The sequence below is a fragment of the Suricata suricatta genome, chromosome 1 (assembly GCF_006229205.1).
Source record: "Suricata suricatta isolate VVHF042 chromosome 1, meerkat_22Aug2017_6uvM2_HiC, whole genome shotgun sequence".
NCBI lineage: Eukaryota > Metazoa > Chordata > Mammalia > Carnivora > Herpestidae > Suricata > Suricata suricatta.
In genome coordinates, this window is record NC_043700.1 from 135689656 (window position 1) to 135709232 (window position 19577).

The 19577-nt window shown below is 37.0% G+C and overlaps 1 protein-coding gene across 4 annotated transcripts in view; it reads right to left on the reverse strand.

The window, feature by feature from the left end:
- Positions 1–19577, reverse strand: part of ART3 (ADP-ribosyltransferase 3) — a 147085-nt gene that overhangs the window by 19099 nt on the left and 108409 nt on the right. For 3 of the 4 annotated variants that reach the window (XM_029944707.1, XM_029944712.1, XM_029944693.1), the window contains exons 1-3: positions 12953–13052; positions 11708–11785; positions 6328–7039 (exon numbers count right to left, since the gene is read on the reverse strand). In XM_029944707.1, the coding sequence (XP_029800567.1) occupies positions 6328–7039; positions 11708–11776 (781 nt within the window). In that variant the 5' untranslated portion in view covers positions 11777–11785; positions 12953–13052. Of the gene's footprint in view, positions 1–6327; positions 7040–11707; positions 11786–12952; positions 13053–19577 lie in introns of those variants that run through there. The other variant, XM_029944700.1, reaches the window with a different exon arrangement.

Consider the following 19577-nt stretch of genomic DNA (forward strand, 5'->3'; position numbering starts at 1 on the left):
GCAGCAATGTCAACAATAGCCAAAACATGGAAAAAGCCTAAATGCCCATCACCTGATGATTGGATCAAGAAGATGTGGTATATATACACAATGGAGTACTATAGGGCAATGAGAAAGAATGAAATATGGCCATTTGTAGGAAAGTGGATGGACCTTGAGGGTGTCATGCTAAGCGAAATAAGTCAGGCAGAGAAGGACAGATACCATATGTTTGCACTTATAGGTCTAACAGGAAACTTTCAGAATGATCTGGCTTCAAGAAAAGCAAGCAGTTAGCAGTGCTTAAGAAAAATTGATTCAGTATCTAATGGATAGTTGATACCTGTCACAACACTGCATTTTATATACTGTTAAGTGAAACTGCAATACAATCTAAGTTTATTTTGGGAGTGTTTGCTGTATAATTGGATTTAATGAAATGTTTAGAGGTGCAGTAGGCATGACTGAGTAGATAATGAAAGAAAATGCAAAATGCTTATTGATTTATGATGTGGTTTCATCTTAGCTTGGGATTTTTTTCTGTATCATTTTTTTAATCTTTATTATTTCCCTTCTGCTGGTTTTTCTAGGCTTTAATTTGCTGTTCCTTTTTTAGATCCTTTAAGTGAAGATTAGATTGTGTTTGGGGACCTTTCTTGCTTTCTTGAGTCTCTATAGGCAGCATATTAATGGGTCTTAATTTTTTATGCAATCTGATATCCTATGTCTTTAATTGGGACATTTTGTCCATTTACAGAGTAATTATTAGGTAAGAATTTAGTGCCACTGTATTACCTCTGAAGTCATGGTTTCTGGAGATTTCCTTTGTTCTTTTCTAGTCTTCATTGGTTTTGGTCTTTCTTTCCCACTCAATGAATCTCCTTTAATATTTCTTGCAGGGCTGGTTTAGGGGTCACAAACTCCTTTAGTTTTTGTTTCTGAGAAACTCTTTATCTCTATATTTTTAATGACAGCCTTGCTGGATAAAGGGTTCTTGGCTGCGTATTTTTCCCAGTCAGCACACCGAATATATCATGCCACTCCCTTCTGGCTTGCCAAGTTTCTTTGGAGATATCTATTGCTAACCTTATTTGTTTTCCCTTGTAGGTTAGGGATTTCTTTCCCCTTACTGCTTTCAAGATTCTTTGCTCATCTCTGTATTTTGCAAATTTTACTATGATATGTCCTGGTGTTGGCCTGCTTTTGCTGATTTTGATGGGAGTTCTCTGTGCCTTCTGGATTTGGATGTCTGTTTCCTTCCTCAGATGTGGGAAGTTTTCAACTATAATATGCCCTAATAAATCTTCTGTCCCTTTCCTCCTCTCTTCTTCTGGGACTCTTAGGATACAACAAATGTTATAATACTTTACTGAGACACTGAGTTCCTTAAGTATACATCATGATCCAGTAATTTTCTTTTCCGCTTCATCATTTTCTATAATCTCATCTTTTTAAAAATGCTTATCTATTTTTGAGAGAAAGAGGACATGAGCAGCAGAGGAGAAGGGTTGGGGTGGGGAGAGACAGAGAGAGAGAGAGAGGCAGAGAGAGAGAGAGAGCGAGCGAGCGTGAACGAGAGCGATATGAAGTAGGCTCAGTGCTGACAGCAAAGAACCCAATGAAGGGCTTGAACTCATGAACTATGAGATCATGACCTGAGTCTGAAGTCCAACACTTACCTAACTGAGCCACCCAGGCACCCCAATTATTTTATCTTCTATATCACTTATTCATTCTTCTGCTTTTCCATCCTTGTTGTCATTATAGTCTGTTTAACATAACAGTTCCATTTTTTTTTATTCAGGCTTGACTAGTTTTTAGGTCTTTTGATCTCCATGGTAAAGGACTCCCTAGCATCTTCTATACTTTTCTCAAGCCTAGTTAGTACCCTTATAAGTGTTGTTTTAAATTCTGGTTCAGGCATATTACTTATACCTATTTTGATTAGATCCCTGCTCATAACCTCTTCTTGTTCCTTCTTTTGGGATGAGTTCCTCATTTTGTTTAGCTGTTCCTGTCATTTTGTTTAGCTCTCAGTCTTCTGTGTTAGGAAAGCCTGTTATGTTTCTTGCTTCTGAGAGTAATGGCTATTAAGAAGTCCTATGCTGTCCAGGGTTTCAGGATACACTTCAGGTAGTGTTTTTGGTATACGCTTTGTGCATTCTGTTGTGTTTTGGCTTCTTTTCCTTATGTCAGTTCTCTGCAGAGTTTCTCCTTGCCTGCAGTGGGGAGTGTTTGGCCTTGTCCAGTGTGTGGCAATTTTTAACTACATATGTTTTGATTTGCATGTTAAAAAAGGCTAGATCCTATTTCCCCTAAAGCTGAAGCTTGCAGGATTCTATTGTTAGTAGACTTGGTACTTGTGTTGGTCTCCTGGGACAGGGGCCCACTGCTGCTCTGGCTCTCACGTCCATAGTTAAAAAAATTTTTTTAAAGTACCTTTAGAATACAGGGAGGCAGAGGTCTTGGTATAAGCAGCTCAAGCCTCCAGTGTGGTGACTGTGCCTCTCTCTGAAGCCCACTGGTGCTGAGAGGAGAGGTTAAAAATGGTGTCAGCCTGTTTTTATCCCCCGAGAGGGGAGTTTGCACCTGCTGCGGTTCAGGAAGGCCTCACAGAAGAGCAAACAATCTCCCTTCCATCGAATACCTGCCTTCACCTTGTCTAAAACAGCCCTAGCTTTAATTATTACTTTGAGAGGTTTTGCTCCTGAGATTCCATTAGCTGTTTCTAGATTGCAGCAGAGGATCCTGGTTAGATTCCAGTTTAGCATTAAATCTATACAATCATTTGCTGTGGTCTTTGGCAGAGCTCTGCAAATAAACAGTGCATGTGAGCCTCTACAAATATCTCCCCTTGTGGCTTGTTTGAACATTAACTTGCTATGCAGCCTCTGCCTGACCTTGTGTGGAGGTGCACAGTGGTGTGCATACTCCTCTCCTGCCTCCTTATAGGAGCTCATATTGAACTTCCACATGCACATCTGAGCCCTGGCTTATTATTAATCAATCCAACAGCTCTACTCATTTGGTTCTTTATAATCCAATTCACAAACAACTCTGTGGGTTCCACTGCTTATCTTTTGTCTATCAACCAGATACCAGTGACTGATCTGTCGTATAGCTAATGCAGTCAAGACTTCTGTATAACCAATGCCTCCACAAATGGCATTTGGCTGAATCCATCAGGAGCACCAAAAGTGCTTTCATTTTGTCAGCCTAGCTTCATATGGGTTTCTGGCTGATGTGCTGGTTTAGGTGAATTAAGTTTTGGGGTTGGTGGTAGAGTCCTAATTTGTAGTGTTCACTGATTTCCATGGTAAAACTCTCAACTGCGGTCAATTTCAAACTCCTGTGATGTATGAGGAACTGGGAAGAGATGTATGCCCACAATCAGATCTCAAGAGCCAGCTCTAACTGGCTTGGTTTTTGGAGAGGTCCACTGTATGGTTGGTGAAGAGAATGGGCACTTTTTCTCTCAATACAAATTTACTAATTCCAGTCTTCATCTGCCCTCTCAAGTTCGTTAGTTTCACTCACTTGCAACTCAGGTCCAGGATTAGGGTGAGGCAAATGAGGTGCCTGTGAGTGCAAAATTTAAAAGGCACTCACTCGTAGAATCATTCGAGTTTGCAGATGGTATAAGTGTATGACCCTAAGAATAAGGACCTTCCTTAAATTTTGTGCCCCAGGTACCTCAATGACCACACAGCTTCTGCCATTAATCATTAAGTAGATCAGCCTCTCACCTGGCATGATGTCTTATCAGCACTTCCCTACCTGTTCTTTTTATCTCATAGTGCCTTGGACATAACTGAGTGGAACTCTAAAAGTCTATCCCACTTCTGAGGCCCTACTGAAATACTCATTCTGCTTGATCAGTGGCTCTGGTTTTGGGTTCAGCTAGACGGTCACACTTCTAAGACCCAAAAAGGCTCTCCTCCCACCTGTTTACTCAGTTTGGCAGAAGAATGCAAGGCAAGGACCATCACATGCTACTTAGCAGCAGGGCAACATCAGATACATCCCTTCAGCGCAAGTCCTCATAGCAGTCCCGAAATATTCTTTAACTCCCAGAATGATAGCTCAGGTACAAGGAAATACGGTTATACAAGTGGGAGCAGAACTATTCTAGTTTAGTAGTTCTCGTGCCACATAAAGATGATGATATCTCTAAGACCAGTCCATGAGTGCCATTTTAGGACTCAGCAAGAAAAACACCTGGTTATGTCATACCACATTCAAAAATGCCCAAAACTATGGCTTCCCCAAAGTATTTATAGTTTATTCACAACCTTCCCAGCTCAGATGCATTTTACCAATCAAAGGCTATGTTTATCCTTACGCGGTGTTACATGTTTACACAGCTGCCATTCCACCTTCAGATTACAGAGAAACAGTGCTAGAAGATTTACAGGAGGTCATTTCCACAGGAGAAAGGAGAAAGGGTTTTGTTAACCTTTCACTCATAAACACTGCACCACATCATAAAATTTCAGAATGTTGGGGATAAAACATTCTAAAACCATCCAGAGAAAAAAAATAAGGTCTTAATCGAAGTTTTAGTAATTACAATAGCTTCAAACTTTTTTTAACAGCAGCACCAGAAACCAGAAGACAATGGAAGAATAACTCCAAAATTCCAAGGAAAATAATTTCCAAAACAGAAATACAAACCTACACAAACTATTATTCAAGCCTACAAGTAGATTTTTCAGATATGTGAAGTCTTAAAAATTTCCCTCAATGTCCCTTTGCTCAGAAAACTTTTAGAGAACCCATACCCCTGCAAAACAAAGGAGTAATTCAAGAAAGAGCAGATAATTTAAGATACAGGCGACTCCTCACAAGGAAGAAGCAAAAGAAAGTCTCAATGGTTGTAAAGAGAGATTTTAGACTGTTCAGTAGCAGGCCTAAAGAGTACATCACAGAGCCGTTTGATGGGAAAATCCAGAAGGAGTATATTAAAAAAAAAACCCCATAAGAGTATCTGATATGTCTAAATGTATTAATAAGAGATTTATATTTTGAGGCACCTGGGTGTCTCAGTCAGTTGAGCATCCAACTTTGGCTCAGGTAGTGATCTCATGCTTCGTAAGTTTGAGCCCCACGTCTGGCTCTGGGACAGCTCGGAGCCTGGCGCCTGCTCCAGATTCTGTGTCTCCCTCTCTCTGCCCCTCCCCTGCTGACACTCTGTCTCTCTCTCTCTCAAAAATAAATAAAAATTAAAATTTTTTTAAATAACAAAAAAGAAGAAATTTATATTTCTAAGGATTTGGGGAGAATTATTGATGGAATATACAAAACTGAAGAAACAAAAAAAGTCATACAACTAATAACTCTGGGATAAAAGAGGTATTTAAAAAGGTACCAGTCTTTACTACAGTGGGAGACTGGAAAGGGGGAAATGTACACTGAGGAGGAGGACCGGTGGTCATCATTATGTTTGGTTTACTGATACAACAGCAATTTCAAACTCCCTTCTCTCTTGCCTCCCTACACTAGAGAGGAAGAGCTAATTACCTCCTTTCCATGCTTTTCTTCAAGTTACAGATTACCAAGTAGCTGTTCTGGTAAATGATATATATATTCAGAAATCTACTAGCAGTTTCTGGGAAAGCTCTTACTTTCCTTATTAAATAGGCAGATTTAGCTGCCATCCGGATCCCTTCCCTTTCTTTCTGTCTTGAACATGGACTAATGCCTACAGCTGCAATAGTTACACTGCAAATACAAATCCATAAATCCAACATGCTAAGATTGGTGGGAAAGAAAGATAAAAAGAGTCTGAATTACTGATGATGTAACTGATGAGGTCTAAAAATCTAACAACCAAGAGATAACATTCTGAAGCCTGTTTTTAAAAACTTTGGTTGAAAATTAAAAATAGATGCCACTGAGGAATGAGAATTGGGGATAGGAGCAGTGGGGCAGGGGGTTGCTATTTTTCATTATAAGCCTTTGTTTGTTGGCACGAATGCTCTGTGTATTCTGTTTAGCCGTGTCCTTGTCATCTACCCCTCAGATACTACTAGTAGCAACTAGGGAAAACTGTGATAGTCAGAAATTCTAGTTATTGTCAAATGACCCTGCAGAGCAAAACTGCCCCTGGTTGAAAACCGGAGTCTTACAGTAAGTATTTTATTTAACTTTCTAGAATGTTAGAAATGTATTCTTTTGATAAAATTACATTATAGGAAAAAAACCTAATAATATGAAAGGAGCTAGACTGAAGACCATCAACATCATTTCTCTTTTAAAACACCTCACAGTTTCTCTCCTGACCTTTCCCTGGGTCTAAGAATCCCACTCCTTCCCTTCCAGATAAGCACAGAGAAAACAGACACTTACCACCTAGAAACGCACACTCATAATGGCTGCAGGTCTTGTTTGTGCTTTGAAGGATAAGGTTATTGCTGGCCCCATCCTGTGACACATTAAAAATCTCATTCAGAGGTATTAAAGTAATTCTTTCACTTTCTTTATCAAAAAATTTTTCAATGGCAACTCCAAAGCACGTGTGGATGGTTAACAGAATGTATTGGTCATTAGGAGCCTGAGGTTTGGCTGAATATGCCAAAGTGAAATGGCCCAATCTGGCTTGGTTTAGTCCTCCAAACGTAAATGAGGTGTCTTGGCTTATACTATATACCACATTTTTGTAACTTTCGTCACAAGGTCTTCTCAGCAACTGGAGGGCTTTTGTCAGATAAAAATGAAAAGCTTTGAACTGGAAGTCATAGATATAATCTTTTCGAGACAGACCAGCCATCCTCACGGCTTCATTGAACATACGGTAAAAAGGAGTCTGCTCTTGAGCTTCAGAAACATATGCCATCAGTGCTATTCCATGGTTATCTTTAAAACTCATAGGGAGAATAATCTGCGTCTTCCTGGCTTCCCATTTCGCTTCTGCATTTTCCCATACGTCCTTTAGGAGTGCATGGCTTGCTTTTTCCTCCTTGAGCAGCTGGGGGACATATTTGACTTCCATTTTGTCAGTGCATTTCAGGTATTCATCATCAAATGCATTTTCTGCCATGTCTAACATTTCAGCCTTCACCTTCAAAGGAAAAGGAAAAGGAAATGAATACTCTTAAAATTAAGATATTTTCTCTCATTTACTGCCCCCACCCTCTCATGCCCTGCTTAGAATCTCTCCCTTGCTTAGAAACAACTTAGAACATGATTTTTACATAGGAAGTATATTCCATTGCTCATTTTTTCAGCTGTGACCTATTTGTATGAAATAGTAAATGTGAGCAGTGAGAAGTATGGCAACAATTATGCCTATAACTCATTCATCTGAACCTTATGGTGCAGAGGAAAGAATGAGTGTGAAAGTGAAGAAATGGGTGGCAGTCCTGGTTTTGAACAATATTCTAAGCTAGATTTTCTCAATCCCTTAAGACTGCTAAATGAATCAAATATCACATGTAAAATACTGTATGTGATAAATACATAACGTCAAATATTATTCCTTCTCCCTTGTCCATGTGGTTTGAGTAGGACTGATTCTGTACCTTTGACTCCAATGGTAACCAAAGATGCAGGTTTAAAAACCAGGGTTGCAGAGGGGAGGGAAAAAGCTTTATTCCTCTGTAATCATAAGCTCTAAGGATAATATTGGCTTGGGGCAGATAATAGTTATCCTTTTAATTCCATGGAGAATTCTGTTTATAAATAAAACCAAAAAAGGTTTGTAGAGCTAAAATGTAGAGAGATGAGGCCCTCATAGCATTAATTAAGGACTTAGGTCTAGCTGTACCTGAAGACTGTATTCTACCTTACTCATAACAATCAATAAATTCCCTGTTTGCTTTGGTTAGTTTGAAATAGTGTTTCTGTTATATACAACTGAAGAAGGCCTAATGTATCTTTAAAGGGTACATATAACATAATAAGCATGGTGGTGTAATGTAATTAGCACTAGCCTGGAGCCAGACCTGTTTTCAAATTCCGTAACTAGGTCTAGTTAGATATGGGAAAGTTACTAAACATTTCTGAGCTTCAATTTTTTTCATCTAAACATGAGAATAAAGGAAATCTCTTAACTGCAAAACTGTTGTGTGAAGAATTAATGATAAAATGAATATATGCAAAGCCCCCACTGACAATGCCTACCACATACTAAGCCTTCAACAAACTCTGGTTATCTTCATTACTTTATAATAGGAATACATGAACTACCTCAAGGGCAGGATTTGTATCACAGTTACCTTTTAATTCTAAGCTTCTAGCATAGCAACTAGCAAAATACTCAAGTGAACCAAATAAGAACCCTGTACTCTGGCCTATGGATCCAAACACTGAATGAGCAAATATGCCCATGTACACCTTTAAGGGGATCTACAAATAAAAGGAAAATCCCCCTACCATTTTCTCTTTCCACTATCTTATACTTGCAATAGTACACTGGTTGTATAAACTGCAACCTAAGCTGGAGACCTCTGTTGAAACTTTATAAAGATCCTTAGCCAGGAGCTATTAAAGTTGCATCCTCCACATGAATGAGTCTTGAAAAGTGTGTGTGTGAGTGACAGTTTGTGGTGGGGCGAGGGGAAGGAGTTAAGGGCAAGGAGAGAGAGAGAGAGAAAATAACAATTTAAGAAAGTCAAATAGAAATCCTAGTCTGGCTACTTGCTTCCTATCATTTCTCTTCTCTCCCTCACAAACTTTTTGAAAGAAATGTCTATCCTTGCCATCTCCATTTCATTTCCACTCATATCCCAATCCTCTCCAATCTGCCTTCCCATTCCCACTCCTCCACCCAAAGAGCTCACACTAAGGAACACCTCTTATATTCTTTTGAAAATCCAACATATTCTACTGGCCATTAAATGCTGGAGTTTCTCAAGGCTATTTATTTTTTTTAACTCTCAACTCTAACTCTAGGCAATTGCATACATGCCCATAGTTTTAGTTATCATTGAAATACCTCTGACCTGTCCTTTTAAGTGCCAAACCTATATTATCAACTGCCTACTTAGTAATTCCACTTGAATTGCTCCAAGACCCTTCAAATGTTAATAATCTAAGACCAAACTTTTAAACTTACTGACTACAACAACCACCAACAACCTGGTTTGTACATAGAACCAACTATGCATTTTTCAGTTTTCCTAGGTATCCTCCTACCAGTCACCCTTTGGGGCCACTCCATCACTAAGACCTAACAAACTTCTCCAGAGTGTTCTGTATGCCAAGCACAAAGTGCTCATATATATTAATGAACTCATTTAACCTTCATGGCAACCCTGTGAGGTAGGTACTGTTAATAGTCCCTTTTTAAGAATGAGGAAACTAAGATTAAGTAACCTGTTTGAAATTGAGATTTGAAGCCAAGCATTCTGGCCCCAGAATCTGTCCTTTTAAACAGAATGTTCCGTTTCCAATGATAAAAACCCCTGACATTGACACAGCCCTTTTAGAAGACTTTAATTTTCTCCTTGTAACAACTCTTATGAAAGGATGGGCAGACAATTCATAACACTATTTTACAAATGAAGAGACTGTGGTAGCATCAGAAACTGTCTTTACTACCAGCCACAAAATATTCTTCCAGAGAAGTCCTCGAGACCCCTGAACTCCTGGGTCTATAGGTCAGTTTCCTGAAGTGGGAATCTGGGCTTCAGGAGATCAAATCACTGCCATCTCCTACCCAAGAAAGGTACTCTTCTCTGCAGCACAGAACGTACCAGTGTATCTTGGGCACTGATGCCGGATTTATCTTTAAGACTTCAACATATTATAAGATATCACCATGAAACGACCTCCCACATTCCTCACATCATATCCAGTATGTTCCAGTCTTTTCTGTATGCCTCTAACTAGTCTCCATGGGTCTAATTTTAGACATACAGTCTTTCTGGCCCCAGGCCACAGTTGATTGTGTGTTCTGTACAGTGAGTGCCTTGAGCAATGAAAAAGTTCACAAATGCCACCACCATTCAGGGATAACTGAATGGACATTTAGGAACATGTCCAAAAGGCTATGTGAACATACTGATTATATTTTCTTCCTCTAATTCATCCACTGAAACAAAAGCCTGTACTAAGGAAATTTAATTACCTAAAATTTCCTACAAAAATATTACCAAAAAATATGGGAATGGCCTAAAGGTTTACAAAAAGAAATCATTTAAACAAATTATAGAACATTCACAGAACACACATGAAAATTATGTTACAAAAGAATGTAAAAAATGCATAGCAAAACCCCAGTGAGATATCACTTCATATCCATTAGAATGGCCATAATAAGGGGAAAAAAAGGGAAATTAATGTTGGCAAAGATGTGGAGAAACTGAACCCTTACATATTGCTGGTGTAAAATATATATATATATATATTGCATATCAAATGGTACAGCCACAGTGGAAAACAGTTTGGCAGCTCTCAAATACTAAAACATAAAGTTACCATATGACCCAACAAATCTACTCACAGGTATATACCCAAGAGAACTGAAAAAATGTTGACATAAAAATTCATGAAAATTCAGACCAGAATTATTCACTCATAAGAGCCAAAAAATGAGAACCCAAATGTCCATCAAGTAATAAATGGAGAAACAAAATGTGGCATAACCACATAATGGAATTATCCATTCTAAAAGTAATGAAGTCTAGTATATGCTACAATATGGATAAACCTTGAAAACAATGCACTAGGTGAAAGAAGTCCCATAAAGGGCCAGATACTGCATGATTCCATTCAGGTGAAATTTGCAGAATAGGCAAATCCAAAGAAACAGAAAGTAGATTAATGGTTGCCAAAGGATGTGGGAAAGAGGTAATTGGGACTGTTAGTTGCGACAGGGCTTTTTTGGGGGTGATGGGAAGGTCCTGTAATGAGATAATGGTGATAACCGTATAACATAGTGAATTTATGAAAACCACCATACTATGTACTTTAAAATTGTGCCTTTTTAATGACATGTAAATTATTTCTCAATTTAAAAAATCATACTGAAGTACAGGCAACAGAATATGCAATGATTCCACAAACAAGGGATCAGAATATTAAAATCAAAAATAAAATTTTAATAATTTAACATATTTTAAAGAAGAGACTTCAAATCATTAGATAAACATTCAGTAGTGATATGACAGCAAACATGGTGGTGAAAGAAATCAAATGAGATATCGGTCTCATAGTTATATATGTTACAGAATGGTTAAAAATTCAACTGCAAACAATAAAATCATGAAAGTTTTATCAGAAAAAAAGAACACTAGCTGTGAGAAAATGATCATTACATAGTTCAATAAAATACACAACACCAAACACTGCACTGTCATCTTATTTGGACCAAATACATATTTTAAGAATATTTAATGACAAAGACATTTGTAGCACAGTAGTAACTTAAAAAGCAAAGTAAAAAGAATACTAGCACAGGGTGAAACCATTTTTCTAAATTGTACACACATGCATGTACACAGAAAAAAGACAAGATGACTATACACCAACATTAAGTCTTTCCCTCTGAGTGGAGGGATTGTGGATGATTTGTACTTTCTTCTGTTTGCTTAATTTTAATTTTTCAACTTTCTACAGTCAGCATGTGTCAAAGTGTATAATGGAAAAATAAAAAGCTACTTGTAAAAAAAAATTTACCTATTCTATCCACTCTCATTTCCATCATCAATTCACATGGATGCCTCAGGCAATATTATATTAAGAGTTCCCATTCCAATGACCAAACACTTCCCATTCCAAACATTACCTGGCAAATGTCCATTAGAATCATAGCTGTCAGCAGCATGGTGACCATATCAAAATATCCTGTTTTCATTTTTCTCTTCTAAATTAAAATGGAGAAATTTCAAGTTAGTAGTCTTAAAAAAGAGGTTTAGGGATGTAGAGCAGGATGACACACTATATACATTTTCATTCAGGGTGAGAGTATCATGATAGTCAGGAAGTAATCATCAATAAATTTCCAATGGCTGGAAGGGCCATTATATTTTGTCTGGTGGTCTAACATTCTCATTCTACAGATGGGGAAACGAAAGCTCCAAGAACTTTAGCAATTTGCTTAAATCTGTCCATTTCCAGCTATGTCTCTTTTACCACAAATAGTCACTTGTAGTTATGTTTTCTTCCTGTCTCTAAATTTTCCCTCGGCATACACAGGAAATAATACAAAGTAAAAAACCACCATTTTAGATTGGTAATCTCCAAGTTCCCAGTTTCTAAAAGGTCTCCAGTAATTATCTTCTATCACATCATCCATTCTTTAATGTTCTTTGGAAACCAAGTCACACCCATTTGGGTAGGATGGAGGGAACGATGAGGCCAGTAATGGTACAAACCAGAGAGTTACCAAGAGGTCCTCCTTCCCCCAAATATTTACAATCAAAAGAAGCTCAAGGATAAAACAAGTGTCATGCATACATTTCTGATGGTGGGAATGAAAATAAGAAAAAACTTGGTACTCGGCAATTCTACTATGATTATACAACTCTATTGGCCAAATGCCCAATACTTGTCTCAATGTTTATGAGACTGAAAGGGGGTAAACAGCAGGGTAAGAGGCCCTCAAGAGCTGAAGCTGTCCCACAGTCATTAAATGATCAATTAAAGGTTGGTCTACAGTTCCTCCCACATACCTACAACAAAGTTGACATTACTGGAACTGAACTGAGTGAGATCTCTATTTTTATCTTACCATTTACCACATTCTGTATCTGCAAATGGGAATGAAAGCACAGGGGAAAGTAAAATCTTCCCTTTGGCCCCACATTCCTATTTTTATTCAGGAGCAGTTTCTTTCACTATAGATACTAAATAAAATATACTACCAATATGCCACTTTTGTGTTAAACTTCACTTTCTAAAAAAGATTTAAAATATAATACTTGACAGGTAACTGTCACAAGGCAGTAAGTGCCAAGCAAGCTCTGAATCAGGGTTTCCTTGAAAATTCCTTACTTCCGTAGTCTGAGTGTAAATAAGTCAAAATGTTTACCTGGCTTTTCTGCCTGTGGAGGAAGTTTAAATGATGCTAGGTCTCAAACTGTTTCCCCACTCTCTCAGTTGTGGTAAGTGTGTCTTCAGGATGGGAGGTTGCTGACAGTGAGAGCTGAGAAGGGAATGCTTTTCTTTTTATAAACACCCCCAGCAGTAGCTTGGCAGTAGCACATTACCCCATTTGTGCCCTGCTATTTATATCTGGCCCCCACACTATCCTTTGGAATCACTGCTGTTAACACATGAAATCTCCAAGAGGCTTGTAAAGCCACAGCAATTCCCTCTGACCACACACCATGTTCAGATCAGAACCTTGTCGTAGGCTTCTCAGAGCGTGATCACCTCCCATTCGTAACCCTTTGACTCTGAGATGTCAAACTAAAGCAAGGATCTTACCCTAGCACGATGGTTCACATAACTAAAGGGATCTGCTGTGTTACTCTCTGGCAATGATGACTATCACCATTCACTCACCCAGCTTACTATTTTTCAGGTACTGTGCCAGCTGCTGAGATACACAAGCCCATAAAACAAAGTACTAAAAAGTATTCACAATGTGATAAAACACATTAAATATGCATACTTAACCAAAATACATGTTAAAAATCTAAGTGAACTTTAGAAAAAGTCTAGTGAGAACACTAAGAAGTTAAGGATTTGGTAATACTTGCAACTGTATCTCTCATCTGAGTATGGTACACATAGTAAGTATATTGACTGTAACACCGAACAGTTTATGGACTATATAATAAAAAATAGTGAAATGTCATAGGAAATTTATGCATATATATCAAAATACATTAATAGAATTTATTGGATAGTATACTATGTATAATAGCCCCAAACTGGAAACCATCCAAATGACTAACAACAGTAGAATGGATACACTGTTATATTCATACAACTGAATTTTGCAGAGCACTGAAAATAAACTCTAATCATATGTAAGAAATGTGGTTAACATTTATACATTTCAGTGATTGCATGACAATTTATACAGAGTACAAAATCAAGCAAAACACATCTATAGCATTGGAGTCAGAATACTGGCTATTCTGAGTAGGAGGTGGTAACTTGAAGAGTAACATTTAGGATTCTGGTTTTGGTTCTGGGTGTTGACTATACTGATATATTCAGTTTGTGAAAATTATCAAGTTTTACATTTATGTGTATTTTCCTCTATATGTGTACAAAGATACATATATTACTATTCAAGTAAACATTTATATAAGGTGTACCCATTTTTACAAAACCCATCTCTAATCTTCAGCCTTCAAAACCTCTAACCTCTTCCCACCCCACCAGCCAAGCAGTTTAAGATACAATTTAATACACTGAATAGACTCTCAGTGACAGCATCATTTAAAACAAACAAACAAAGTGTGGTCAGAAAGAAAAAAGAGGGTTTGTACATGTTTCAAGCATTAGGTTCACACTGATTCTTCTAAGTCTCAGGCATGTGAGCCTACGGGAAATGCAGTAGTGGAGTTTTCCTGTCTTTGGCACTGAAGCTTTCCAGATTCACCTTTATATCACAAAAAAGACAAAGTTCACCGTAACAAACGCCACAGGAAGTTCAAGGCAGGACTGGTCTTGTTTATTCCCAATAGAGCTTTTCCATTCCTGTTTAAGTCTAGTTTTTACCTTTTTTAAATTGAAATACAATTAACATACAATGTATTAGTTTTGGGTATAAAAACTCAATGTTTTGTTATTATATATATTGCAAAATGATCATAAGTCTAGTTTATATCTGTTTCCATATAGTTAACAAATTTTTGTGTACGTGGTAACTTTTAAGCCTTACTCTCTAACAACTCTCAAATATGCAATACAGTATTACCTACAATCACCATTTATAGATCACATTCCTATGACATTTATTTTATAACTGGAAATTTGCACCTTTGGCTCCCTTCACCCATTTTGCCCACCAGTCCCAATCCTAGACTCTGGCAACTACCAATCTGTTCTCTGTATCAATGAGCTTGGGGTTTTTTTGTTTGTTTTTTTTTTTGGAGGGGGGTTGTGTTGTTTTTTGGGTTTTTTTTAGTTTAGTTTAGTTTAGTTTAGTTTAGATTCTACATATAAGTGAGATCATATGATATTTGTCTTTGACTTCACCTAGCATAATGCCCTCAAGGTCCATCCACGTTTTCACAAATGGCAAGGTTTCATTCTTTTTAATGGCTGATAATATTCCATTTTACTAATATAGGTGTATATATGCATGTATACAGTTTCTTTATCCATTCATGCATTGTTGGAAACTTAGGTTGTTTCCATATCTTGGCAATTGTAAATAATGCTGTAATGACATAGGGGTGCCTATGTATCTTTCCAAGTTAGTGTTTTGTTTTCTTCATATAAACACCCAGAAGTGAAATTGCTAGATCATATGGTAGATCTATTTTTAATTTTTTGAGGAACTCCATATTGTTTCTCATAGTGGCTACTCCAATACATACTACCACCAACAGTACACAGAGATCTCCTTTTCCACACCCCTGCCAACACTTCGTGTTTTTTCTTTTCTCTCCCTTTATCCTGTTCCCGGCCTTCTTTCTGACCACAGCCATTCTAATAAATGTGAGGCAATAGCTCATTGTGGTTTTCACTTGAATTTCCCTGATGATTAGTGACTCTGACAATCTTTTCACATACCTTTTGGCCTTCTGTATGTATCCTGTGGGAAAATGTCTGTTCAGAGCCTCTGCTCATTTTTAAAATTAGTTTTTTACTGTTGAGTTATAGGAGTTCTTTATATATTTTGGATATTAACACCTTATCACATACATGATTTTCAAATATTTTCTCCCATACAGTATGTTGCCTTTTCATTTTGTTAATACTTTCTTTTGCTGTGCAGAAACTTTTTAGTTTGATGTAGTCCCAATTGTGGATTTTTGCTTTTTTTTGCCTTTGCTTTTGGTGTCAAATCCAAAAATTGCTGGCAAAATTGATGTCAAAGAGCTTACTCCCTATGTTTTCTTCCCAAGTTTTTTTGGTTTATTTTCTTACATTTAAGTCTCTAATCTGTTTTGAGTGAATTTTTGTGTATAGTATAAAAAAGAGGTCCAGTTTCATTCTTTTGCACGTGGCTAACCAGTTCTCCCAACACCATTTATTAAGGATATTGTCCTTTCCCCATGGTATATTCTTGGTGCCTTCATCATAAATTTACCACATATATATACATATATGGGTTTATTTCTGGGATCTCTATTCTGTTGCACTGATCTGTGTGTCTGTTTTATACCAGTACTGTACTGGTTTGATTACTATAGTTTTGTAATATAGTTTGAAGCCAGGGACCCTGATGCTTCAGTCATCTTTCTCAAGATTACTTTGGTTACCAGAGATCTTATGTGGTTCTACACTAATTTTGAAATTATTTATTCTATTACTGTGAAAAATGTCACTGGAATTTTGATAAGCATTGCATTAATTCTATAGATTGCTTGATATGGGCATTTTAACAGTATGAATCCTTCAAATCCATAAGCATAAATATCTTTCCATTTATTTGTGTCTCTTATTTTTTCCAACAATGTCATACTTCTCAGAGTCTTTCTCCCCCTTGGTTATATTCCTAGGTATTTTGTTCATTTTAATTCAACTGCAAATGAGGATTATTTTCTAATTTCTCTTTCTGATAGTTTGTGTATTGAAATACTATATATCTCTCTATATTCTTTTTATCTTTCAACTTCACTAAATTTACGAGTTCTCACAGTTTTGGGTGGGATCTTTAAGGTTTTCCATATATAAAATATCATCTGCAGAGTGACAGTTTTCCCTCCTCTTCCCAATTTGAATGCCTTTTATCTTTTTCTTGACTAATTGCTCTGCCTAGGACTTCCAACACCATGCAGAATAAAAGTGGCAAGAGTGGGCATCCTTGCCTTGTTCCCAAGCTTAGAGAAAAAGCTTTCATTTCACTCCACTGGGTTATAATGTTAGCTGTGGGTTTGTCATAAAGGGCCTTCATTATGTTGAGAGACATTCTCTCTATTCCCATTTACTGTAAGTTTTTATTATAAATGGATGTTGAATTTTACCACATGCTTTTTCTTCAGCTATCGAAATATGATTTTTACCCTTCAATTTGTAAATGAAGTTCATCACACTGATTTATGAATGTTCAATTATCCTTGCATCCCTGGAATAAATTCCATTTGTACATGCAATATGATCCTTTTAATGTATTGCTGAATTTGGTTTGTGAATATTTTGCTGAATTTTTTATATATGTTCATTAGGGATAGTGCTCTATAATTTTTTTGTAATTGTCTTTTCTGGTCTGGTTTTGATATCAGGCTGATGCTGACATTGTAAAATGAGTTTGGAATATTCCCTTCTATTTTTTGAATAGTTTGAGAATAATTGGTGTTAATTCTTCTTTGACTTGTAGAATTAGTCAGTGAAACTATATGGTCCTGGATTTTATTTTGTTGGAAGGTTTTAAATTACTAACTTCAATATCCTTAGCAAGAATCAATCTATTTAGATTTTTTCTTTCTTTCTGATTCAGTATTAAAAAGTTTTAGGTTTTGAAGAATTTATCCATTTTTCTCTAGGTGGTACAATGTGTTCACATATAAGTGTTCATAGTAGACTGTTATGATCCTGTGTATTTCTGTAGTATCAATTGTTAATGTCTCTTCTGTCATTCTTGATTTTACTTAAGTTCTCTTTTTTTTTCTTGGTGAGTCCAGCTAAAGGTTTGACAATTTGGTTCTAAGAACCAGCTCTTGATTTCACTGGTCTCTTCTAATGGCTTTTTGTCTTGATTTCATTTATTTCTGCTCAGATTTTTATTTTCTTCTACTGACTCTGGGCTTCATTTGTTCTTCTTTTTCTAGTTTCCTGAGGTGTAAAGTTAGATTGAGATTTTTCTTATTTCTAAGAAAGGGATTTATTGCTATGAAATTCTCCCTAGAATTCTTTTTGCTGTATCCCGTAAGTTTTGAGAATTCTATTCGCTGTATCCCTTAACTTTTATATGTCCATTTTCATTTGTCTCAAGGTATTTTTTTGATTTTGTGGTTTAATCTCCACATATTTTTAAATTTCCTAATTTTCATTTTGTAATTGGTTTCTAGTTTCATACCATTGTAGTTGGAAAAGATGATGGATGTGATTTCAATCTTTTTAAAATTTTTTGAAATGTGTTCTTTATTTTTGAGAGAGAGAGAGAGACAGAGACAGAGATGGCATGAGCAGGGGAGGGTCAGAGAGAGAGGGAGACACAGAATCCAAAGACAGGCTCCAGGCTCTGAGCTAGCTGTCAGCACAGAGCCCAATGCGGGGCTTAAACCCACCAACCATGAGATCATGACCTGACCCGAAGTCAGACGCTTAACCAACTTGAGCCACCCAGGCACCCCAATTTCAATCTTAAATTTGTTAAGACTTGGTCTATCCTAGAGTATGTTTCATGTACACTTGGAAGAGAATGTGTATTCTGTTACTTTTGAATGATACAATCTGTAGATACATTAGGTACATTTTGTAGATATATTAGGGTTTGTCATAAAGTAGGTCCATCTGGTCAATTGTGTCATTTAAGGTCAACGTTTCCTTAGTTATTGAAGTCTGATCTATTGATGTAAGTGGGGTGTTAAAGTCCTCTACTATTATTGTGTTGCTGTCTATTGCTCCCATTAGGTGTATTAATATTTGTTTTATGTATTGGGGCACCTGGGTGGCTCAGCAGTAGAGTGTCCAACTTCAGCTCAGGTCATGATCTCACAGTTCATGAGTTCAAGTCCTGTACTGGGCTCTCTGCTGGTAGTACAGAGCCCACTTCAGATCCTATGTCTCCCTCTCTCTGCCTATTCCCCTACTCCCCACCACAAACCATGCATCGGCTCATTCTCTCTCCAAAAAAATATTTGTTTTATGTATTTAGCTATTAGGTGTTCCTACTTTGGGTGTATAAGTTTTACCAATATTTATAACCTGGTATTAAATTTACCCCTTTATCATTATGTAATGCCCTTCTCGGTCTCTAAGAGTCTTTGATTTAAAGTCCATATCTACCACAGCCCTCCTCTGGTTTCCATCTGCATGGAATATCTTTGCACTCCTTAATTTTCAGTATATGTGTGCCCTTATGTTTGAAGTGAGTCTCTTGGAGGCAACATACAGATGGGTCTCCCTCCCCTCCCTTAATCCATTAAACCACTCCACACCTGATTGGAGAATTTAGTTCATTTATATTTACAGAATTATTGATAGGTAAACACTTAATATTAGCATTTTGTTATTTGGTTTGAGGATGTTCTATAGTTCCTCTGTTCCTTTCTTCTTCTCTTGTTCTCTTCCACTGCAGGTTGATGACTTCCCTTAAGATTCCTTTCTCATGAACTTTTATCTACCACTGTTTTTTGCTTTGTGGTTATCATAAGGCCTACATATCAAAATTTGTAACAGTCTATTTAAGTTGATGACTACTAATGTTTGAATGCATTTTAAAGTCCACATTTTACTCTCCTTCTAAAATGTTTTGCTTCTGATGTCACATTTTACATATTTTCATATGTATCCCTTAACTAAAGACTATAGTTATACTTATTTTTACCACTTGTGTTGTTTAACCTTCATACTAGCTGTAAGTG